Genomic DNA, 26716 nt, shown 5'->3' on the forward strand with positions numbered 1-26716 from the left:
AGCCAATAAAAACCTGAAATCTCAATTTATTAAAGAGAGACTGATGTAAAATGTAGTGGGTGGCTTAAGCGACACCATTATGAACTCACGGCTAGTTGGGGAAGAAGGATGTTCTTCAGTCTGGATGGAGAAAGAAGGTGAGTGGTTCACTACACATAGAGCAATGTTGTTGAACATTATAATGTTTGCACTGGTTTCTGCATGCTAGTGTAAATGTCTTCTAGAAAAGGCAGATTGATGATGGTCAGTATTTCACATTTCTCCAATCTTTGGAGCCATGTAACAAAATCAATAAAATGGAGTACAAATAGGAAAACTTCAGTAAGTTCAGTAACTATGGCTAATTTATTAGGGAAGCATCAATCACATGACATAATTCAAGCACTTATTAAATATTTAAAAGATACAAAATTAGCTGAGAGGATTTAGTATGTATGTGTGTGAGTGTATAAGTATGTATAGATTTTTTTTTTTTTTAAGATTTGAAGATACAGTACAGTATATAGGAAAAATTAATTTCTGAAATTACATCTCCGTCCAGTTGATGGCGGTAATACGCAAAGTGTGTAAACTGCCATAAAACGCAATAGAGGAAGAAGAAAGTTTGTCGCTTTATCGTCAGGCATTTGTATGGACTCCTCTCCCCATCTGAGGACGACAACATGGCGGTCTCCTTGCGCCTGGGTCGTCAGGGAGTTTTATATGGTCTCAGGTTATCTCAGTTCAGCAAATGTTCGTGGCCCAGACAGACGTGTCAGGACCGTGTGAGATATTTCTTTCGGTCGCCATGGGTGCTCGGTGAGTGTTGAGGAGTAAACATATGCTTAACCATTGTCCTTTCTGAGATGACATTTGCTGCTAGCGTCATTTGGTGGTCTCAGTTGTCAGCTGTGTTTGGGATGATTTTGTTATAATCTGGTCAAGCGTCATGTTATCCACAATTTTGAGAACATGATAGTGGTGTTTGACTACTAGTTGTCTTGGCCTCCATTTCAGACGGAAAGCTATCATATCTTTAGCTTAGCTTTTAGCATGTCACCTCTGATGTTTTTCGTTGCAACATGTTAGACTTCTTCATGTCATACTACATGTCTTTTGGATTTCATTTTTGATAGAGCTTTTTGTGTTTTCACTCTTTAATATCATTTCACTTATATGTTTTGTGTTACTTATTGTCAGAAATTGTCATTTAGGAATACTTTATTACTTAGCATCTTTGAGCGTCCAGTTTTTTTGAATTTGTCATGCGGCTTATATATTCTTGTTATTTTGAGAGCATAATGCTTTTAGGCTATTATGTGCCATGATTTACCAGCATTTGAGAATAGTAGGACATTGTTGTGATCAATTACTATTTCTCCTGATATTTGTATTTGTGCTGTACTAACATGTAAAATTTTATTTTATTTTGTCTTTTATTCTTTATATGTTGTGTTGTCTGTGTATCATCTTTGTGGACCATGAGTCTGTTGAATGAATAAAGTATAACCGAGTGAATTCAACGTCTTGTGCAGATGGTTTCTCTTTTCGTATTTATGACGCTTGCTGCAGACCAGTTTCCAATAGGGATAGCAGTAAAAAAAATTAACTGAACGTAACAGTTAAACTGTTTTGTTGAAAATAATGCAGTTATTATATAGAAATCATGAATACAAAACCGCAATACAAAGATGTTCTCCCACATGGATGTAGTTTGAATAGTAGTTGCAATTCTGTAAAATAAAAAAAAGGACATGCATACGTCTTTATTATTTAAAATTACAATCATTGTTTTGGGAATATATTTAATTTAGTTTTCCTAATAAACGTTAACACATTAGGGAAGTACCGGTTGCCTGAAACCAGATAAAAACAAACAAAAAGTGCAGGACATCAGCCCATAAGGATAATACATTTTCCTGAAGCGACATATGAGACTGAAAGATTCATTTTTACATGTTTTTTTTTTAAGTTGAAACCAAAATGAATGTACTCTTTCAATTGTTTGTTTGACAGTCATGAAGAAAAACTATATTTCATGAAGCCTGAATGTTAACACTCCTGTTGTGTAATAAATAATCTGGTGATGCCTTTATTACAATTCAATTGACAAAAAAAACTTTATATGTTTCACCACTGCTATCCAGCAGATGGCATTGGTTATCTGCATTTTGGTGAACTGCTTCCTTTAAAGGAGGGTATTAGGCAAAATCCTCTTATTTAAGCATTGTTTCATTGTTATAATGTTATTCCCTCATCAAAGACATACATGGAGTGTTGCTTTGTTGCTTTGATTCTTTCATGCATGTTTGATAAATACTTAAATCTACACTGGTAGACATTTGGGAGTGCCTAAACGCTCAAATTTTTTATAAGTCACATTTGCTCTATGCACAGCATTTTTATGGCAACTGAAGGTAATATAGTCACTTGGTGGTGCTATACGATGAGCCTGGAAGATACATAATGCTGCCCCGTTAGTAAGCACTAGTATTTAATTATTTTTAACTAAGCAATTTCTGCAAGTTATTTTTCTACTGTTTTGTAGAAGTTACTAAACTGGAGAGACCTGTACGAAAGATACACTTGTATACCTCTGAGCTTACAGCTCCCATAATTCAAACATCTATCCTTTTCAAGTGTATTTTTGAAATGTCTAGCTGAGGTTAATTTAGGTCCAATGTCGAAAACAAACATAATAAAAGTAGAGACAAGGAAGATAAGTTGTTAAAATGAGAAGGATCTCTCCATCACACTGCTGAGAGCCAGATGTCCAGAGGTCATCTGGCTCAATGTTGTCTCAGACATTGGTCTAAGAGGGCAAAAGAGGAAGAAAACTTCTTTATTTTTGATACAGTTGGTGCCAGGGCCATTGTTAGACATTGACCTGCTGCTACTGCACATCTTTCACAGTTGTGTTGTCACTTTTCCTCTGCTTTGCAGCTGTGGATGTTGTGTTGATTTACTCAGCTTTGGTTACAGCCCAAACATTCTACCTTTAGGCTGTTTACTGCTGTTTACTCAATTTAGTGTGACATTTGTGTTACTCTTTTCATTGCTGGTGTCTGTGCAAAAACTGTTTTCTTCTTTCTCTCCTCTAGGTGTCAGTCCACTCAAAGTGCAAATGCCAGCCCTTTCACCCACCATGGAAGAGGGAAACATAGTCAAATGGTTGAAGAAAGAAGGTAAAGGGGACACATGTTTACATTGTTCTTCCGTCTTATGTTAGTGGAAATAAAAAGTATATTCATTTGCTAAAAAATGTTATAATTTATTTATTTTGCTGCAGACCTTTTAAAATTTAGCATTAGCTCGTAGTTGTTGTTTTTTAACAAAGACCCAGCTTTTCTACTTCTCATAATTAAAGATCATACACAGGGCTAGTCAATGATTAATTTAATACAAGTTTAAGCAGTTTAGCAGTTCCTTAATTGGCTCAAAGAGTCAGAGGACTCACTGATGTGCACTGCTTAGCAACCCATCTTGGCCAGGTGCTGTAAGCCATGCTTTTGCTCATCTGGGGACAGCATACTGTGCTCTGATTGGCTGCTCTGCTTTGTTCGTTGCCATCTATTTTTTGGCACCAGGTTGTATATTTACAATAATGTTTAAGCAAAATAAAAAAGAGGAAAATCATTATGTTACTTACTGACATCCATTATCATAAAGGGTGTCAGTAAAGGGTTTTGATGTATTTCAAAGAATAATGGTTTTGGATGAAAGAGTTACTTACTTCAAATACAAACTTGGGAAAAAAAGTTTTAGTTTGTTCTTTTTTTACATGTAATATGTTAGATCATTCCTGAACTGCTTTTTATTTTGTCCAGAAATATATACATTTTCTCTTTCATTTCCAGTGTTTTCTGGTAGAGTAGAGGTTATAAGGCTCCAAGCTTCTTGTTGAATCTTTAATACTGCACATCACATCAAACCCAAGGGGTCATAGGTTGTTAATGACTCATACCAATCCAATCACTGCTCGGTCTTGGGGGCCTTTAAACTCAATACTCCTTGGATGTTTCAGCCCTCCTCCTTATATTTCCATTCATTCTTTATTTCACACACTGAGAAGTCAGGTAATGGCCTGAGGTGACAGATTTTTTCCCTTATCACCACTCAGCTGCAAATTCAAAAAACCCCAGCCCCCGACTTATTAATGCACCGTATTTAAGCACTGTAGGTTTCTCTAACTGGTTTCTCCGACTGAACCATTCTTCAGTATGTAAGTTATTACCCTGCATGCTTAACCCTAAAGAAGTCACTTCTTGCTGAAGAAGAAGCCTGGCCTGTAAGTTTAAAAAGTCCCAGGTCAAGACTTTCAGAAATGGTGCCTAACATAAAATTCAAGGGTTCTAATGAAATCAAAGAAACTTTAAATTTAAGATGTTACAATATTGATTTTTACAAAGTAATGTATGATGCAAATACAGTATATAGTTGATAGTCATTACATCCTTTTCTGTGTTGATAATGTTAAGCGACACACCAATCAATATTTTCTTTTCATGTCAAGGAAACAAATTTTCCTTTAGTAAAAAATATAAAAAAACACAAACAAAGCACAACTGATTTACACTCTACAGTTCCAGACAACACTTCATCATCCATATTTGACTACTGACTTTCTGCTTTGCTGGGATGTAAAAGACTATGAAAGGGCTCTGGTTGTTACTGCCTGATGAGTTGGTTCACAAACTAATCTACTGAGATTTTAAAGCACAACCATCTATATAGAGCTTATAGGGAATAGACCACACACACACGCCCACACCCCAATCTAGTGAGTTTCAGTTTTGTGAATGAAAATTCCTTGTAAATGTCAGAGTTCAGGAAAATGAAGAGACTGTTTTAAGATGAAAAAGAAACAGCAGTGTGTTTGTGTGTAGAGCACGCCTACACACACACAAAAAAAATCTAGTGAGTTTCATTTTTGTGAATGAAAATTTCTTGTCAATTTCAGAGTTCATAGGAAAATGAAGAGAGAGTTTTAAGATGAAAAAGAAACAGCAGTCTCATATAATCATTTGGTAAAACTAAGGTATGCAGAACTTTTTACTCTGTTCCACCAACATGGAAGACTCTACAAGCTATCCACTTTGATTCCTCCAGAACAGTTTAAGTTTCTTAAAATAAGAAAAAAAAAAGTCTTCTTTTGAAACTTGCTTTGATTGTAAAGCATTGATTGAGTGAAAAGTTGTAATTATTTGTATTATAACAGTTTTTGTCTTTTTAATATCACAATAGATCTTTCTTGTAAACAAGATCTTGGATCTCAGTAGGACAACTTGCATCTTGTATAAATAAAGGAAAAGAAAACATATTTGAATGCTAGCATACCTTGAAGCCCCTTTTACCTGAAAACAAACAAACAAAAAAACTGAGGGTAATGGTAATGATATAATGGTTGGTAATGATATAATGGTTTACAGAAATGCTTTTAGCTAATTCTTAGGGTTCTTAGCACAAATTAAACACTGTTAAGCACTCCAACTAGCCTAATTAGTGTTCATAACTCTGTTCATCTGCTTATGACCACAATGCACCCGTCTAACAAGACCTTGTACCATGTCATAAAGCTTAAATCATGTCTAGCTGGTTTCTTCAACATGACTGGATTCAACCCACAGCAAGATGTCTAGGCCAATGATTTGTATGTTCAAGGTTCACAAGATCTTGGTGAAAGATTAATGCAACACTGGATGGAAATAAATCTTGTGACACTGCAGAAGCTTATTGAAACAATGCCACAGCGAATGCGGGCTGTAATCAAAGCTAAAGGCGGTCCAACAAAATATTAGAGAGTGTGACCATTTTTTGGTGGCAACTTTTTTTTTGGCCAGGCAGTGTATCATAACTAATATCGTTTTGTCTTTTTTGCACATCTTTTCACTTGATGCATCTTATTTGTTTTGTACTACATGTAAAACTAACTTTTAAAAAAATCATCGTCCTTATTGATTATTCATTAATATATTCCAAATCCTGAACAGGTGAGATTGGGGGGATTCTGACTTGTTTCTTTAAAGTTAGGCAGGCATCTCATCTCAGACCTGCTGTATCTCCCAGTCTATTTGCATAAAATATTTCAAATTCAAAGTACGGTATATTTTCTTGTTTTTGCCTTTATTGGAATTATGTTTCTCTCTTTTAGCTTTTACGTGTGTTCAGGGTGTAAGCAAAGCTCTTGTCAAGAGTAACTGAAAATGCCACCAATGATTACTATTCATGTATTCCAGTCACAGCACAAGTGATTCATCTGCACTTCAGCTTTGTTCACAACCCTTTAATAATGAAAATGCTTGATAATTGGATGCGTATTAATGTGTCTTTTTGAAAGATCTCAGATGTGGTTCTTTTTTTAACAGGTGAATCCGTGGAAGCAGGTGATGCCCTATGCGAAATAGAAACCGACAAGGCAGTGGTTACTATGGAATCAAATGATGATGGGGTTTTGGCAAAAATATTGGTAAGATGATTAGACACGAATTTAACATCATGGAAACTTGAGAACTGAGATTAGTTTTGTCATGTAACTTTGGTTTTGAGTTTATCCATATCCACACAAGATATAGTGCTGTTTATTCCTTTCCCTAATTGGGAATGCTAATTGGCTGCAGTTGTTTAATCTGCTTTTCCTAAACAGAGGTGGCAAAAGCATTGACATACTGAATTCACTGAAGAATGTTTCCTGCCATCCCCCCAGTGTGTTTATTTGTGGTTAGAATTTTTAATAAGCTGCCAGAGATGGAGCAATCAAATGTCATGCAGTGGGACTCCACCACTTGTTTGTCAGTCTGCAGAAAAAAATTACTTTTTTTTCCCCTCTTCTGTCATTTTTCTGCATGTGTAGACAAAAACATCATGGATCTTTGTCATTGTTTGATCTAAATCTTTTTCTATCCATGTAATCTTGGATTCCTAGGCGTGATGTCTTAAATTAACTATTTTCAGCTGACTTTAAACCTACTTTGTTTAAAGTCTGCTTTCACAACAAATGCACATCAAAAATATTCCCATTAGTTCTCTTTTATTTTATATGTAACTTTACATGGTGTTCTTATGCCATTCATGTCACTGGTTTCCAATTCTCTTCATGTCTTAGCCACAGTGTGGCTAAGATAGTTTCCATAGCAACCACTCAAGAATTGGGGGTAGGGGCTTTAGCTGGCAAAGAAAGATGGTCTGCTTTAGATGAGCTCCAAGCTCTCTTTTACTTGCTGTGTGACAGTGTGTGTGTGATATTAATGGTAATAACTGCAGATCTGGGCAGCATTTGGCATATTTTTTAATGTTTGTATGGTTTTGCATTTTGGATTAGAGCATATTAGCCAGTAGCGGTGTCGATGTGGCTCACTAAGCACCCAGTAGGTTTCTAATTTAAAGGCTAGCATAATTACTTGCCTGTGGGCAAATTTCTTGACAGGGTGCTGTAGACAGAGAAATTGGACTCAGAAAGGATTTTTTAAATGAATGTTAAGCAGTGTTATCACTGTCTATTAGTAAACATGTAAGGACAATTTCACAGTTTAACACATACCACCCAGAAAACAGGTAACAGTGAAATAATGCGTGCTAATGATTATATTGAAACGATACAAGCATCTCAGTGACTATCTTGTGTTTCTCTGAAAACTGAGGAAATGTGAAGAATAGTATGGTGTTATTAAAACAGCTAACGCAATTTGACTTCCATGAAAAACAAGCTTGTTTCAACCTTAAGAATTATGAAGCAGTTTGTTGAGTAAGTAATTTCCACATTTTTAAGTAACACCACCTCATCTAATCTTCAGTGTGATAAAAAGATTCACCATATTGTGAATAAATCCTTACCCTTTTAGAAATTTAACGTTTCTAAAGTCGAAACACTGCATTTTTCTGTCCAAAACTATCAGACAGAAGGTAAAAACGCATAAGGTCCAGGACAGTTTGATTCCTAAATAGTACAAATCCTGCACAACTCTCATAAATCTCCAATACCCCCTTTACTTAGCAAGCCCAGCCTCCCTCCGAATCTGTGTAAATTCACTATTATTTATTTGCGGATTTATTTTTCTGTTATATATTTTTTTTGCTTTGTGTATTGTCTTTTTTGATAACCTCAAACTAAATTTGAGATATTTATGACATTGGGAATAAATGACTTGACCAAAGTGTTGATGCCATTGTTGTTATTTTTTGAAAATGAGTGCTTAAATGTGTAAAACAGCAGTGCTTTGTGTGACTCAGACAGACAGGTTTATATAAATGATGCTGCTGGACAGCCGTGTCGCTAAGGCATAATCGTGCAACTCAGGTGTTCTCATTCTGATGTTACTTCCAGTTTGGTGGGTTGGTCATTGGAGTTATGCTTTTGAATTCACAAGATCTTTTGAGTAATACTGTCGGTTTCATGGTTTCCTCAGTCACTTTTTATTGTTTTTGTATGTTTTCTTTTTTATTTTGTTGTTGCTAAGTTCAAATTATAATATTTTTTTTGATAAAATGGTGTTCATTTTTGTTTCTTTTCCTGTTCCTTTTTTTTCTTTGATTCACATTCTTGACAAGCAGCTTGCTGAGGGAGTATCTTCTAAATAGTGATAAAGTGCAACCTGCCAAACGTTTTGTTGTGCCGAATCTTCAATTAGATGCATCTATATTTGAGAAACCAGTGCCCTGTGTCGCTTGGGGAGACCAACAAAAGGCTTGTATTGGATTTTGGTTACTGTGTAACAAGATAACGGCATAGAGGAGCATAGCAATACTCACAGGCACTGCAGTGCAGTCAGGTTTTTTACTAGAATTATGCAGTAAAATAATAAAAGTAGTAAAGACGATGAGAAAGGTTCCTCATAATTGTCACTCGAACAGTTTAATCAGTGAGACTGGGTAGTAACTGACTTCAGAGCTCAGATTTAACTTCCCTTTATTCAGTTTTGATTATTTTTTGCAAATTTGTACAAGAGTTCTTAACCTTTCTTCTACTCTTCATGGATTCAGTTGTAAAATGATTGAGCCTGATGATTCTGTGTAATTGTCTAAGTGCCTGCCTCACCCTCTCTGCAGATGGAAGAGGGCAGTCGCAATGTGCGCCTTGGTACTCTCATTGCTCTCATGGTGGAAGAAGGGCAGGACTGGAAGCAGGTTGAGATCCCCCCTCTAGATGCTGCATCACCAGCTGCAGCTCCATCTGCTTCAGATGCAGGCGCTGCCTCAACGTTGACCCCCGCTGCTCCATCTCCAAGCCCTCTGCCAAAACCAGTCACATCTGGGCCGTGAGTGTCACTTTTTATCTTTTGATCTATTCAAATTAAACCTATCCAGTGTTGGGCTTAGGAAGTTTTTAAATATTCAGATTAGAATTATTTGAAGTCTAGCATTTATTTAGTTGTTACAGACCAGATTTGGTTTGTCGTCAAATGTCTGTCTGGTTAAACAGTGAAGATCTTTTTTTTGCTATGAAAGCACTTGTACCCAGCACATTCTGTCATGCAAACAGTTTTCAAGATAATGCTGTCTACTCTGTGAGACACGCAAACTCCGCGCGCATTTTCCACGCACAGTTGGGATTTCATAGTCAAGTGTAGAGATTGCCTACTTTTCTTGGGATAAATTCCATTATTTCCCTCAATCCTAATGGATACTAGCAGGTTTTATGAGCTAGTTGGGCGCCTACTCATTTATTTTCTCCATCAGGGCAACCTCCACACACCTATGGCAGTCCTCTTGACTGGGTTCACTGACTCTCAACCTCATCAGCTTGGTGTCACATGCAAATAAGTTTGATGTAAACACTGTTGTCTACCTCGCAGTTTACTGTGCGACACTGAGTATGCGCACACGGCCGAAGAAATTGATCTTTCCTCAGACATATCTGACGGACATCCTTTTCGAGTCTATTCAAGTCTATGTTGAGTACGTACGGACCTCTTAAGGAGCAAGTTATGCCCGAGTGTGTTGGGGCCTTACGACAGACATGATTCAAAAAGAAAGAAAAAAAAGTTAGTTTATAGCTGACTGGGTCATTTTCTACCTCACTCATGCTGACAAAAATGGAAACTACAACTAAGATGTTATGTGGGCTGCTTAGAAAGGACTTTTCCACATTTGTAGAGTCAGTGTTTTCTTTTTTTTAATCCTAAATTCACATTGAACTGAAAGACATTTGTTTCCTTTTCTTTAGTTGCACTTTCCCAATAATGTCTCTAAATATATCTAAGACAGGTAATCTAAAGTTTAAAAGCTTAGTTTTGAACTCTTTTCTACGTGTTTTTAACACCATTGTCAACACATTCTTCCAAACACAGGTTACGTTTGAGTCCAGCAGCAAGACACATTTTGGACACCCATGGCATTGACCCAAAGTTGGCCACACCTACAGGGCCACGAGGACTGATCACTAAAGAGTGAGTAATTGGATGGTTTTACATTAAGATTTACTACAAGTTTTGTTCTGTTTCACTCAATAAAATCTACAATGGCTGATATACAAAGGGTGGAAGGCAGACTTAGACAGATTGGTGCTTTATTTGGAAAGTCAGAAGGCAGGAAACGGCCACAGGACCAAACTCAAAGGGCCAGAACCAGAGGAGTAAAGATGTCTGAGCCTATTTATGCTACAATACTGTGAGAGGTTTTTGTTCTTGCTTAGTCTTTCCCATCACAGTTCAGTGATGTTGGGGAATCAGTAAAGATCCTGTAAACAACAATGACATTTGTAAGAATACGGTAGTTGAGACCTTTAAGTGTTTTAGCTCGGTTCTGGATCGAATTCACTAAGGACAAAGCTGTGTACACACACACACATGCACACCCCTGCAAATGGCTACCTGCCGTCACTTGAGACCTAACTGAATGCTCTTGCTGCTCTCCAAACAGCCTGCTGGGGAATCTCATTACAGAACTTCTGTTGCCATAGCAACCCAGTCTCTAAGCTCCATGGTGACCATGGAGACATGGACAATATGTTCTTAGGTGTACAGAGGGAAATAACTAGCACATTATTTTGAAATGAGCATTTTATAGTTAGTTCTTGAGAATTCAGCATCATGTTTTGGTCTTGTTGTGTACCTCATTGTGTAAAATACATTCTTATTTATTGTACTGGGGTTTATACGGTGGCTGACTAAATAAACCCCCAAAAACGTATAATTGCCCGGATAACAATATTTCTTTTAATTTAAAAAAAAAAAATATTTATTCTCTTTTCATTATCCTTTTCTAGACAATTAATTGAAAAGTTTGATGGCTTTTCAATTAAGCCACCATTATCTGGGGTCTATAGCAGAAATAGACCCCAGACAATTAATCGTCTATGAAGGAACTCCAGAAATTCAATCATTATTTCACAGCAAGGTTTTATTGAGAAACTTGTTTCCAGCTGATGGCCTCATTGAACCAATCTGCTTATACTTAAATGACTTCATCATCTTGCCAAGATCTTTGCCTTCTCAAACATGTATATGCTGCATTTAACAACTAGTGTCCCCAAATCTTTTACAGCCATAGAGACCCGGTGCTTAAATAATGGCATGATGCTTATTATAGACTAGGCAATTTGTTGCAGTATGCATATTGTGTACAGTGACATGGCGATAATGAAAACAATATCATATTTGCAACCCTGCTCGAAACCAAAGTTAAGGGGATTCCCTATTGTTTATTCATTTTGTTTAAAAACAAAATGAATAAAACGAGGTTAAGAATTGTGTGTTCTTTAATTTGACCTTATCAAGCAAGTGATAGAAAGTGGTTTGGTTGTTGTATTTTGTGGTAAACCACACGGATGGTTCGTTGGCTAAAGCAAAACCTACATGCTACTCTTTTAGTCACAATTTAAAACAAAATATCATTCCTACGTGGCACATAAGGCAAATAAAAGTAGTTATTTAAATTAAAGAATAGGCACTGTGCTGGATAAAATAAGATAAATCTAAACTTTTTCCCCTTCCATCGGTTTCATTGTTTTCTTCTATATAAGCTTACTCTGTGGGGGCGTTAGGAGACAGGATATTTCGACACACTTCTTTCTTTTGAGAATTTTTGCATTTGAGAGGTCCTTTGTTTCCTTTTTAATATTCAAGTCACCTTCTCCTTCTCTTTCAGAAGTTCTTTTGCCTTGGCTGTCGGTAGAGGTTCTACTGAACCGTATGCACAAAACAGATCAGCGGTGCTATTATTAAGCTGCACTGAATTTCTTAAAGAACATTTCTGGAATTTATTTGTTTGTTTTGTCCAGTTATTTCAGCTTATTAAATAACTGGATAGCAATCAGCTTAGCTTGGGGATTTCTAATTTGCCTCCACAAACAAATCTGTAACGGAAAGAGAGGAGCCAGGAGTGATTATAAAAAGTAGTTGACAGAATGATGAGCAAAAGTGAGATTTGAGCCCCAGGCAGTCCCAGCAGCATGGTAAAGCCAGGAGCAGCTGGTCCAAACAAAAGGCTGCCTACATATGGGTAGGTGGACCACAGGCCAGTGAACTGGAACCAGAGAACTCAAAACACACCTGATACTTGTCCTATCCAGTGCTTCTGCAATTCAGACCAAAATAAGTGAATTAAAGAATAGCCTTAAGGCAGATTTGCTCGCATGAAATAATTTCTACCTTTGTAAGTTCTGCCTCCGCTCTGTAGTGTTATTTAAAGCTCAGTTTTGTTTTTTTCACTATCTAGTAAAATGGTTACAGTAAAGAAAATCTGTGTTTTTCATTTTAGTTGGAGAATGATATTAACAGAAAATTCAGTTTAAACTTAAAATTAAGACTCGAGTCAGCTGGAAGATTTTTTGACCAAAGAATTTTAACTTGGGTATTAAAAATAATTAGTCTGCTGTATTTTCCTGTGGCATGTTATTAGTTGAGTTGGGAAGTCTTTGACTCTAAGAAGGATAATGAAATGAAGGTAGTCCCTTTGCGCGGCTGACACTTGATTCTACCACACCTGTTAATTGTGGTTGCAAATAAGACATGATTCTCATGACACCCTTCCACTCACAAATGACCTAAGGTTACCTTTTTTTATACCTGACACAAACAAAATCAGATACAACAGTTTCTTCTACGCCAGGTGGATGGTACAAGATAAAGATCTGAGGATATTAAATAAATCTTTTTGAAACTGAAACAAAAAGAAAAACATTTGTGAAAATGAACGTATTTAGGTCATTCCTCAAGTAAAGTTTAGCTTCCATTCTGAAATTTGGTATCCAAGTAAAATATTGTAGGTTTTATGAGGGATTTGTTTCTTTATGCTTTTATAACCAACTTGAACTTAAAGTCATGTGTGGAATAGAAAGTCATAGTTTCACTTTAGGCAAAACGTGAAAAATGTAACAAATTTAGATTTTTTATTATTATTGTTTATTTATTTATTTGATTTGATTTTGCAGGCAAATATGTTTTTAGATGATTAGTTTAACTTGTTTCACATCTTTCTTTGTATGCTTGCATTTTGTTTATTTTCATTGTTTTCTGTTTCCAAGAGATGCACTGAATCTTTTAAAGAAGTCCCCGACCCCAAGAACTGCACCAGGTACCATAACGACAGCAGCTCCGAGTCCTGCCCCCACCCTAAAAGTTCCCCCTCCACCGCCAGGCAGTAGACCCAACATCCCTCCAGTATCTGTACCTGGAAAACCAGGAGCACCGGTGAGCACATTTTCTGTTTTTTTCTGACCACATTTTCTAATCACATGTAAAACTCCTTTGAATTGGTTAAATATTCATGTATGCAAGTTATTATTTTTGTTTTCAGGAATTATATTTCCATACACCTCAAACTTTAGCCTTTCTGAAATATATTTGTCTCCTCATTCATGTGTTCATCCAATTCATTCCACTTGTCATCTTCAGGGAAGTTTCACTGAGATCCCTGCCACGAATGTTCGCCGAGTGATTGCTCAAAGACTGACCGAGTCCAAGACTACAATCCCACATGCATATGCTTCCATAGACTGTGACATGGCTGCTGTCATGAAGCTCCGCAAAGACCTTGCCAAAGGTAAAAACCCACAGCTTAAAGTGAGCATGTGTGCATCCATTCTTCTTTTTTCTTACACTTAGCTCAGAGAAACTGTTCTTATTTGTGAAACTAACTTTTGTATTCTATACAGTGATATCTGTAACAGACATTAGCCAACCTTGTTCAGATGACAGTTGCTAAGTAGACCTGAAAACAAGAAACAAAAGACTGAGGCATTCTGAATGTGAACAGGAACTAGCAAGTTCCTCTTTATGCATTGAAAAATTGCCTTGTAAATTACTTCTCAAATTGATTTTTAACGTGGTCAGTGTGACATTAGGAATTATGAGTTAGGTGCTGACGTAAATATGCATGACTATGAAGTTTTTAAAATGGTTTAAACAGGACTCCAAGCTGATGCTTGAGGTTGGATCAGGACATTTTCATCAGTGTATTTTTCTGTGCAAAAAAAAACAGTTAATAGCTCCTATAGCCACTAAGCAAGACAATGTATGTGTATGGGTATAGAGTCTGTAAAAAGCAATATCAGCTCAATATTTTATTAACACTACAAGGAGTTTGTCTGTCCCAGCTTCAAGGCTTAATGATATACTTCTCATATTTCTGCACAGAAGTATTTTACTTCCCCAGGCCAACATCCATTCTTGACAACAGTTATTTCACAAACTGTTACGTCTTGTGCAACAGAAACCAGATTGTGTATGTTTCCAACATCCACAAGGGTGTCAAGGAAGGTCAACTCCAAGTCAAAGTAACTGAAACTTTTTTCATGTATCAAACCTTCAACACATTAGGAGTTAAATCATCCATTACCTACTTTGACCTGATTGACCTTTCTCGTTGAAATGATAAAAGTTTTTATTTGCGGGGTACAGGGTGCGGGGGGGTTGTGGGTTGCACCTATCACGTAATTGGCTTTGTTTAGCTTAACTTTGCCTTAGTGTCAAAAAAACACCACGTCTCTATGGGTGCTGTGTGCATGGTGGGGGAAATGAGACGCCCATTCCAGACCTATTAGCAAGGCTGTGTGTGTACTGAGGGATTCTCTGGCCCCGGTTGTTTTTGTGGCCCCTCATTGTTCAGGAGCAGCGTGATTTCACGGTTAGCTCATTAATCATCCCACTCACAGCATTCATAACCGTCTGGGGCTGCACTTTTGGACACTAGTTAGAGTTGGCAGGCAGTTGCCAGTCCAAACCCGTCTGTCTCACTGGTATCTAACAGAGAAATGGTGCGAGTTCTGTTGACTCAACCTTTCAGAGAAATGTTGGCTCTAATACTTTTGAAGTCTCATCTGTAATATCCATATTTTTCTCTCCCCTTAACTCTCTATTGTGATTGATAAGGGCGTTTGGAATTAGCGGATCTGATTCCGTTCTTGTTGTTCAGAAACATAATTAAGGTTATAAAAACCTTTTATGTGTTATGATAATTAGTATCCTCTTCTATTTTGTTTTACCATCGGTTCATTTTGTTACTTCTCACACCCCTCCAACAATTAAAATTTTTCTTAGTAAGTGAAGTGAATTATGTTTATAGGTTGCTTCCTGTTTGTATTTTCAGATCAAATCAAAGTGTCTGTCAATGATTTCATTATCAAGGCAGCTGCTGTTACACTTAGAGTGAGTATCCCACTTCTTTCCAGTTATTGCTTCATTTGTACCTGTTTAAATGTTTCTGTTCAGTTCTTTTGTTCATTTTTATGTTTTTATTAATAGTTTTCTCTTCAGTTGCCTCTTAGATATATCTTTAGTACTGCACAATGGCAACAACCTAATCCCTAGTTTCAGTCATTTATTAAAGTATATTCATGTACTAGTAATTTTGTCTGACCTGGAAACTGTTGGTCAACAGTAATATCCATATTTTTCAGGTCAGGCATTCATAAGCCATGATTATGATTAGAAAATGATTGTGTAACACATTTGAACAGTCTTGTTGTTCTTAAATATATTGTCGTTAGATTTAAAGATTGTGGGAAAGTCAATGGGATTTAAATGAATGTAGTCATCCAGTGATTAGGCCCAAGCAGCGAAAGCTCTGCGGAGGCCTATTGTAATCATACTGTTTCTTATTATTACAATTCCGTGAAATGAATTGGCTTTATCATATTCAAAAAGTCACCAAACTTCACGGAAAATTGTCCCCCTAGTAAAATTTTCATATTCTGGTGGAATCGCAAGTGGACATGCCAGGAGGCCAGAGCGGCGCTGAGCTGCGAGGGCCGCCGGCGCCGTTTGCGGCTTTAATTTTAAATATTGCACTTTGAAATGGCTTTATAATGTTTGTTTTTTTTTTGTTCTTTTTTTCCTGAGCATTGCATCTAGTTGCTTAAAATTGCTGTTCAAGCTAAGTATTGCCTTTGTATCCAAGACAAATTTTCACCTGATTTAATATGGAAATATGATGCATGTGTCATAGTAACGAGCCATCTGGAACTGACATTAACATTTTCACTGTAAAGAAAGAAAAAAGTGCCAAGATGTATCTAAATAGTCTCTGAAAGCTTGACGCTATGCTTTGGCTGGTGCTGCAGTTTAGCACATGATTAAAATACCTCTTTAGATCAGCTTCTGCTGAAGACCAAAATATCTCACCCTAGTTGACCTAAATATGTATCATTTTTGTTTCGTCACACTTTATTAAACTTTTAACATGGATCTTCTGCTGTGAAACAGGAATGAAGGCAAGGTTTGTTAAACATAAGTGCTTGTGAAGCAGCTGCAGCTCAACTGTAGCAACTTTGTGCACAGATTTCCAAGTGAGGTAGTAAGCGCTTGCAAATGAATGTTTTTAAGTCATTTGGATGTCCTATAGTTAGGGCTGACTGGTATATGTCAGTGTAATTTTAAGTAAGTTCCGCTCATGCTGCCAAATAAACCTCAGATCAATCAGATCAGAGCTTAGGCAAATAGCATCTGAGGATGTCAAAGAATGTCTGGTGCTGTGATCTTAGTAAGTGATCTATCCTTGTCTGTGGTTTGTGGATTTGGATTACTTCCCAGATAGGCTATTAGATCTAGGTTCCAAACTCCACAAATTGCAATTTAAGGAGTTTGGAAACTGGATGAAGCCTAAGCCTATTTTTTTCTGGAGACATTTCTAAGCTCTGTCTACTGAATTTAATATTGTTCTTTTTAGAAAGCCTGTTGTCTAGAAGAATAATGTTGGAATAACGTATTTTGTCAGTGTGTTAGTTTTTTATTTGATCATTCTCTTGTGACAATGTGGGCTCCCATTCACACACTACATCAAAATTGTATTTTCCCCCAGGAAATGCCAGAAGTAAATGTGACGTGGTCTGGTGATGGACCTCATCCACTAGATTCTATCCATATTTCAGTCGCTGTGGCTACAGACAGAGGCCTCATCACACCAATTATCAGGGATGCTGCTAGCAAAGGAGTGCAGGAGATCTCCGCTTCTGCTAAGGTATGAAAGAAGCTGAGACAAATTAATAACAAGAAATATTTTCCTACATGAGATTCTGTAGAGGTCTATGCAAGAATATTGCAACCTTAAACTCTGCCGAAAACTGATAACTTCAACCCAATAGCTGGGAGCATTACAGATATTGGCAAAAAATCTAAATATTAAAGCAACTCTGAAGTTAATTATGTTTTATTGTCAAACATGAGCGTAGTCATTTTCTAAAATGTCTAAGCATCAAACATGACGATTTCCAAGAAGTTGTACTGTTGCATAATGTGTTTATCCTGACAGTAACTATGCCTGCTTGTTCTGCTTTCTTCATTAACAAGAAATTCAACCAAATAAGTTAAGTTTTATATTTAACCTTACGTCTTACAGCATTATAAAATCAGCTGTAACGAAACAAAATCAACCTAGTTAAGTCATAGTCAATCAGAAAACACTAAAGTTTCACATATACATAGGAATAAATAGTTGTTTTTTTTTCCACAGTTAAACAACTTGTTAACTAAAACTATGTACTGTCAGATAACTGATCAAAAATACCATATTTCTAGATCTAGATATGAATATATTAAATTGAATTTGAAAAGAAAAAAACAGAAGTTGTTTATCAATGCAAAAACTGAGGTAACTGCTGCGGGTTAAAGCACAACTCAAGTTTTGTTAGAATTTCAACTTTGTTTCTTTCTCATACAAAATAAGCAAGTAAATGAAAAACATTTGCTTTCTGTGTCATGTAAAATATATTAAAAGTATTAAAATATTCTGAAATTTAAAAGAAGAGAATGTCTTGGTGTTTACCAGGTGTTATTGTTTTGCTTAGATCTTATCTACAAAGGTGTATGGTTGTGAAATGCATCTAAATGGTTGCTGTCTAGATCTTATAAAGATTGCACCAATAAAAACACGAATTTGGTCAATAATTCTTGACCAAAAGAATTATTGGTCAAGTGTTATCATTATCTCATGTATCATGTTTTCAGCGATGCGGTGTGTTGTTGCATCAGTTGGCGCTGGTGTACTGTGAAGTTTATTTGCCTGCTACCAGATTGTCTGTAATGATCTGAAAATTTTAATATCAGAAAAATACAAACCTGCACAAATACTGGATATTCAAAACAATCTAGTTCGGTCTGAAAATATGTTTCACATTCTTTTCAAATCATAACTTAGCTGGGCTTAACTCCATTTTTTGAAAGCTGAGTTCAAATTCACTAGCTGCGTGATTATTACCAATTTAGAAGAATCATTGATTCATATAAACAGAACATGTCTGAAAACACAAAGTAGGGTAGAAAAGCTCAAAAAGCAACACATTATGCCCCAACCTCAGAACATTTAACAGATGAGAAAGTTACTGACATCTGTTAGTCTAGGAATCAGGGAGTACAGTGAGAGCCATTATCCACAAATGGAGAAAACATGCAACAGCTGTGAAAGTTCCCAGGAGTGGTTGGCCTACTGAAATTACTTCAAAGAATGCGTAAATAACTCACTGAGATATAAAGCACTGGCCTCGGTTACACATTAAGCATAAGTTATCGAGTCAACAATAAGAAAAGCAGGGGTAGAGGTTTGCAAGGCAAACACTAGTGCAGGCTAAAAAAGGTGTGTTTCACCTTTACCAAAAACATATTGATGGCCCTCAAGACTTATGGGACTTTTTTTATTTTTGATTGAGATACAGGTGGGACTAATTGGCGTATTCTGTCACATCTGGTTTAAGAGTAACATTGCCTTTAAGGTAAAAACATGGTGGTGGTATGATGGCATGGGGATGCTTTGCTGCTGTCGAACATAGATTGTTTGCCATAATGGAACCATTATTTCTGGTCTGTACCAGAAAATCTTTAAGGAGATTCTCCTTCCATCGTTTAAAAACTTTAAACCGTTTAGTGGAGTTGGGTTATTGGAACAGGGCGATGACAAGTTCATCTTTAAACTTGCTCAAACAAATGCCAAAATAAAGGTTCTGGAGGAGTTTAGGCCCGGATGGGGCTTGAATCCAAAGTGCATGTTAAACAGGCTGTTCATGCTCAAACACTCGACAGCGTGCCATGATTAAAATTGTTTTGCTAAAATAGGATACATTTCCATAGCGATGTAAAAGACTCATTGCCATTTATTGCAAACTAGGTCACTAGGTTTAAGGGACAGTTCATTTTCCTTTTTGGGTCATATTTGTTGAAAATGTTTTTTTCTGTTAAAAAATATTTGAAAACAGCTTTTAGTACGTATTAAGCTTGGTAATAAAATAAGTTTGAACTGAAACATAAGTATGACAATAAGAAGAACACATAATTAAATACAAAAGTATAGTGTTGTTTTTAAGTCTGTTTATACAGCTGTATAAAGTTGATAAGTCATACCTCTCACTTGTGCTGCAACAAATCAAAGGTTCACATATTGCGCCTGAACAAATGTTTTCTTTACTCAGCAGTTGTCTTATCTCTCTGGGTGTTGACAATTCCCTTTTGTCATTTTAGCAATAAATAGTCATTGTTTCCATTTATATGAGCATTTACTGTTTGACATTCAGTTAATGTCTTGAACGTGATGTTTGAAGAAAAAAAAATCCTGTTTACTTTTGACATAGGTCCTGCATAACCTTTTCTTAACGATTGTAGAATACATATAAGTATCAAACTGGTAATCAGTAGTCTAAGTGTGTCATTAAAAAGCACATTGTTCTTGCGTTCACATTGCTACACTGCTGGGTATTTTTATGTCTCCTGACTGAAGTCACAACGGATTTCACCAGTTTATTTCTTCGATATCTTAATAAACTGCTGCAGAATGAGCAACAGAACACAAGTTGTTTTCTGAGCTTCAGACTGGTGCAGTCTGTCATGAAGATTAAGCTCAAATGTACCATGTCAAAGAGGGAGGTCGGGTCTATATCTCTTTGAAGATCCCGCTCTGTCTAAAGTTGTAGCTTTTGCATATTTGTCACAGCATGTATCGTTTTTGGTTTCAAATGTAAACTATAGTTTGTTTTGTTTCTGAAATGGAGCTTGCATGACATGACGTATGTTCACAGGTGTTGGCCCAGAAAGCTCGAGACGGTAAACTACTGCCTGAGGAGTACCAGGGAGGCTCGTTCAGGTAAACTGAGTTCTAGGGAAAAAGTAGCATGTATTAAACTGGTATTTTCTCATGTTTTATAAAGTCTTTAGTGTAACTGAGTCAATTCAGTTTTGTCTCAAAATTGTCCATTTTAGATGAGTAACATCACTGTCTCACAGTTAGAAGTGTCTAACTTCTGCATATCTTCTGCATATCATAGCATTCTTCTGCGAGATCATAGCTTCCCTTCATAGTGACCATAATTAGCTTTTATGCCTTTATTCTGTCAGTACAGTATACATATTTTACATTTCACGTGGTTTTGGGTGACAACTTATGGTGTTTTCATTTGCACAAGAGTTAGCTTTTTTTTCCTACTCATTTGAATTAATGGTGTCATTTACACATTAATGAGGTTTCTGTATCAAACTAGAACAATGAATCCGTGCACAGATATTGCTCTTTTAGTCCTGCTGAAGATATATTGGTGTGTGTTCTTTTTATTCATTTTATTTCTTCCTCAGAGCAAAAGTTCTCATTAAGCCAAACAGCTTAGTGGCCTCTGATCAGACTTATTAAACCGTATACAGAGTATGGTGGAGTTCTGCTGCTGTCTTGTTCTTGACTGCTAAACGTTCTCTTTGGAATATAAAATGTAAAAAATGAGAAAACAGCCATCATCATGTCCTTTCTTTTGTGTTTTTAATGCTTTGACGTCTAACATAAAACATGTCTTTTTTCTTATTTTCCCATTTCCTACATTCCCTCCGGGGACAGTATATCTAACCTAGGCATGTTCGGAATCACTGGTTTCAGCGCCGTGATCAACCCTCCTCAGGCCTGCATCCTCGCTGTTGGCACTTCCAGGACTGAGCTTCGACTGAATGAAGATGACCAGATGCTGCACAAGCAACAGCTGATGACAGTTACTTTGTCCAGCGACGGTCGGCTCGTGGATGATGAATTAGCCTCTCGGTTTCTTGATAAATTCCGTGCCAACCTTGAACAACCGCAGCGTATGGCCCTTGCCTGAGCGCAAAAGATCACTTTGAAGTGGAAAGTTCAAAATAAAAAAATTTTAAGAGAAAGCCTGGCTCATGTTTTCTCAACTAAAGAGCTCTTAAGTAGTGGATGAGCATTATTGCCTCATTTTAAGCTAAGATGGTGTTGTTCATGATGTAAACTGAATGATTGCCACCTGGTCAAAGTGAACGTCTGATTCAGTTTAGCACAAAGCTGACAGTGATTTAACATCAAAACAAAAGTGCATCCCAAATACCGTTAAACAGACAGGCTATCTACCACACAAGCAATGTAAATAAAATGCTCAGTCTAAATCCATCTGGACCAACTTTGTCACCAATAATACATCTGCAAATGGTCAAACCTTAACATGAACATTTTCAATATTTATCAACAGAACATCAACACAGTTTGCACTGCTGTTAAATCCATCTGAGCAAATTGTTACTAAATTTACAAACATATTAAGTTGTTAATGTTAATATTATTTCCTTAATTTAAAATAATTGTCACTGACAAGTTCTTGAAGTCCAAATGTAATTACATTTATGTTTTGGTGTCTTATTGTGTCAATAAAACACTGTTCAACCTTCTTTGTTTCGTTTAGCTTTTTTTTTTGTTTTTTTTTTCTAACTATTTTAACAAAGAACTCGGGTAGCTAGAGATGTGTTTGTCCATTTCAAGTTTAATGGAATCTAAATCCATTATGTAATTAGCCAATTAAGATAATTTACTGGGCTGAGTGGACAGGTCCGTGTTTGCTAGCAGATGTTTCTTTTGTAACCATTGGCAGAGCAGATGTTGGGTAATTATTGAATCTGCTTCAATTTGCTGAAGCACATCAAAACACCGAGATATGATCTATAAAAAAAACATGACAAATGGCTCAAATTTGTATCCTTTATATATACCGTAATCAATGTTTGCAAAGGATTTTGTTTAACTTGATATATAGTGCACCATAAGCAGTTCTCATTATTAGAACAAGGGATCAGTTATAGCAGTTTGATTAAGCATCTTTGATCTTTGTCTTAATGGCTGGATTCTTTTGTTTCATTTGTTTTCATAATCTATAGGGTTTTTTTTTTTAATTCAAATTATAAATTAGCTAAGGCAAGTTATGCAAGGAACAATGATGGAGGAATTGCCTTATTTTAAGTGGTTGAAGCCATTAGATTGGGCAACAACTCAATACTAATAATTTTTTGAATGTTTTCCTATTTTTCTGCTGCCCTTGAAGCACTTTACCGCTTTGGGACTAAGAAGCAAGAACATTTTGCTCTATGGTTACTGTGGTGTCGGTTTGAAATTCATCACCATGGCAGACAGGGACATTAACAAGGGCATTTTAGGAGAGTTTTGGGAGAGTGATAACAATTGCCAGATACCAGTTATTTTCTACAATATGAAGAAAGTTACATGATGTTGCTGAGAAAAAAGTTGATATTTGCAATTAAAAATTAGGAGTAAACAATACTTTAGGGTCTCGATAAAGCTATTTGCAAAACTACTCTTTACCTCTTGAGCTTTTAACGGTTTGTCACGTTACACCATTGTGTGTTTACTATGAACTGTAACTTGTATTCCAGACCATCTTCACTCTGAGCCTCCTAAATGAAATCCAGTGCAACAAATTGATTTGAGAAGTTGCCTAATTAGGAATCAGTCTCCATGTGTGTAATTTTACCTCTATAACTACAGCTATTCTCTGAAACCCTCAGAAGTTGGCTACAGAATAATACAAACAGAACAATTCAAACACCTCCCCGATTTGAATCTAATAGAGTATCTGTAAAGGTAGCTAAAGAATAATAATTAGCTAAATATATATTGGAAAGTGTGTGTAATGTAAATTTTGAGGATTTAGGCAGATGGGCACAGGCAAGGATTTTGAGGTAATAATGATGCACTTGGTCATAAATCACATCTGATCATCTCTGCTGAGCCCCAGTCAGGCTGATCTCTTCCTTCGTCTTCAGGCATCTTCTTCTCATTGAATATAAATGTGTTATTTCTCTGTGAGCTGCCTCATAATCCTGCTGCTACATTTGACTATTCATCCTGATGCACCATCTGCCAGGAGGAAATAGAGTGGTTACACAGATCAACTTGCAAGCAGTTCACAGATGCATAATTTGCACTGCTGCTTAAAATGGTTGAAGCAATGTGCAGGAGCTGCAATCAGAACAAATAAAATGGCAGGAAGTAAAAACAAAAACAGGTATGCATGATGTTTGCGTGTGTTTGAGATCCATATTTTTTTTTTTATAAAATCAGACTGCGGATCTGCTTTATTTCAGCAATAAACAGTAGAGTGAGAAGGAATGAAAGTTTAGTGAACATATGTTAACATATTTGAAGACAGGACAATTTGCCTAATTTTTCACTCCTTGTTGAGCAGTGTTCTTCGTAATATCAGCATGTGGTGTCCTTAAAAACAAATAATTGCATAACAATGTTATTTTCAGTTCATATATTCACTTTGTTTGGGTAAGGTAAATCCTCAGGATGGTGAAATCATGTTATCGGGGCACATTTTTGCTATGTTTTCATTTTCTATCTCTTGCCAGAGTGGCTAGGTAGAATAACTGAATAATACCCTTCTAAATATTAGCTACATGCTGTAGGTTCTGACATTTCCTTTGGCTTCTATGTCACAGTATGACATTTACTTCCTGACAGCTGCCTGCCAATCTTTGGCCAGCAGTACAGTTATATGTAACAGCTGGATAAGAGAGCTACCCAGTAGAAATAATCCCCTTTGTTCACACCAAGGTGCTTTCATGAAGAATGCGCAGGGTCTGGAAGATAATGCCAAAGCTCGGGCTGGACTGTAGGTCATGAATGCACAGTGTGGTGTAGAAAAATGGGGGCTGTTGCTATGGAGACAGAATTGGATGAATTTGTACCTTGAGCACTCAGGTGTGCATGTCCTTCAGCTTCCTGTTTAAGTTGTTGATCAAACAGCTGATGTGGCTTAAATTCCTTAACAGTGGGTGTTTGAATGGAGCGATTTATGGGGGCAGGGAGTTTATGACAGAAGGACATGTTGTAAAAAGCCACAGTTACTTTTTCTGACTTTTTCCAAGAAACAAGTTTGTAATAAGTTATCTAAGGTCTTTTGAAAGGACAAAGTAATCACAATTAATTAATTTCACCGTCATTGGGATATTTGTAGTGAATGTCTTGTGTTCATCTACATTTCTCACACTCAAGTTTGCTCCACCATTGTTGACAGGATTTCCTCTGCACTGTCACTCACTTTCCCCTATACTTTTTTATACCAGTGTTTTTCCGTTCCATGCATATTTAGATTATAAATGTAAAACCTCCACATCCTTCCTCTTCTGGCTTTGCTAGCTTTGGACTCCATGTCATTTCTTTGAAATGGGTGCTTATCATTCTTACAGGCATCCTGTAGAAGTACCCATAAAAGAAATTCAGCCCAGAAACTAAGCAACCACTGCAAACATTACACCTGTGAGTCAACTGAAGCTTGTCTTCATGCAAACCAAGTATGGATGACATAAAACACTCCTTTTTGTCCTACACTGCTGTGTGTTACAACGCTCTGCTTATCATGCTTTTTCTTCCCTCCCAGCAGCCAAACTGAAGCGAGGCTCTTGCCTTGTTGTTGTTGCAAAGCCCTGCCTTTTGAAGAAGTCCAGTCATGTTCCCATGACGCAAAGCTGGCTCATTCAGCTCGAGACACTGAGGCAAACTTTGGTCAAATGTGCACAATGTGAACACGGTTGAAACAAGCCTCCCTCTGCCCATAAGAGACAAGCCCAGGCAGAAGCTTTGATTGAAATAAAATTAGTCTTTTAACTTTTATTGATGTAATGGGAAGAAATAGTTGTGTTGATTTCCATGTCAAAAGCAAAGTTTTTTGCTAAAAAACCCCCAAAATAATAGTAAAACAAGGGAACTGAGGACACAGCTGAAAGGTGTTGAAAAGTGATGGACACCAAACTCCAGCATCAATGCATATGACACATTTCTGCCCAAAACAAATGTAGTGATAGAAAGGTCTTTACTTCAAATTGCAATTAAAAAAGAGAATTCTGGGGGAGTTCAGTCAGGTGTAATTTATTCTTCAAACCAGCATTGTTACTCAGATGCATATTGTCCCCAAATTACCCAGAGCATCTGAAGTTTTAAACTGTTTTGTAAGCATGGGGTTATATATAGTTGATAGTCATTACATCCTTTTCTGTGTTGATAATGTTAAGCGACACACCAATCAATATTTTCTTTTCTTGTCAAGGAAACAAATTTTCCTTTAGTAAAAAATATAAAAAAACACAAACAAAGCACAACTGATTTACACTCTACAGTTCCAGACAACACTTCATCATCCATATTTGACTACTGACTTTCTGCTTTGCTGGGATGTAAAAGACTATGAAAGGGCTCTGGTTGTAACTGCCTGATGAGTTGGTGGGTATTTCACAAACTAATCTACTGAGATTTTAAAGCACAACCATCTATATAGAGCTTATAGGGAATATAGCCCCCCCCCACCCACCCCCCCCACACACACACAAATCTAGCGAGTTTCAGTTCTGTGAATGAAAATTCCTTGGAAAATGAAGAGACTGTTTTAAGATGAAAAAGAAACAGCAGTGTAGGGGTGTGGGGGGGGGGGGGGGGATGGGTGTGTGTTTGTGTGTAGAGCACGCCTACAGACACACAGAAAAAAATCTAGTGAGTTTCATTTTTGTGAATGAAAATTACTTGTCAATTTCAGAGTTCATAGGAAAATGAAGAGAGAGTTTTAAGATGAAAAAGAAACAGCAGTGTCTCATATAATCATTTGGTAAAACTAAGGTATGCAGAACTTTTTACTCTGTTCCGCCAACATGGAAGACTCTACAAGCTATCCACTTTGATTCCTCCAGAACAGTTTAAGTTTCTTAAAATAAGAAAAAAATGTCTTCTTTTGAAACTTGCTTTGATTGTAAAGCATTGATTGAGTGAAAAGTTTTAATTACTTGTATTATAACAGTTTTTGTCTTTTTAGTATCACAATAGATCTTTCTTGTAATCAAGATCTTGGATCTCAGTAGGACAACTTGCATCTTGTATAAATAAAGGAAAAGAAAACATATTTGAATGCTAGCATATTAAACCTTGAAGCCCCTTTTACCTGAAAACAAAACACAAAAAAACTGAGGGTAATGGTAATGATATAATGGTTTACAGAAATGATTTTAGCTAATTCTTTGGGTTCTTAGCACAAATTAAACACTGT

At 36.6% G+C, this 26716-nt stretch overlaps 1 protein-coding gene across 1 annotated transcript; it reads left to right on the top strand.

Annotated features, from left to right (window-relative positions):
* Positions 1–601: 601 nt before the first annotated feature.
* pdhx (pyruvate dehydrogenase complex component X) lies at positions 602–22054 on the top strand. The gene is made up of 11 exons (XM_005802270.3): positions 602–798; positions 3081–3164; positions 6345–6445; positions 9022–9230; positions 10263–10361; positions 13439–13604; positions 13809–13956; positions 15502–15560; positions 17212–17370; positions 20414–20478; positions 21217–22054. Exons 1-11 carry the CDS (start codon positions 663–665, stop codon positions 21470–21472), a joined length of 1482 nt encoding a protein of 493 aa, XP_005802327.1. The 5' UTR covers positions 602–662; the 3' UTR covers positions 21473–22054.
* Positions 22055–26716: the final 4662 nt, after the last annotated feature.

Source organism: Xiphophorus maculatus, chromosome 2 (genome assembly GCF_002775205.1).
Source record: "Xiphophorus maculatus strain JP 163 A chromosome 2, X_maculatus-5.0-male, whole genome shotgun sequence".
NCBI classification, from domain to species: Eukaryota; Metazoa; Chordata; class Actinopteri; order Cyprinodontiformes; family Poeciliidae; genus Xiphophorus; species Xiphophorus maculatus.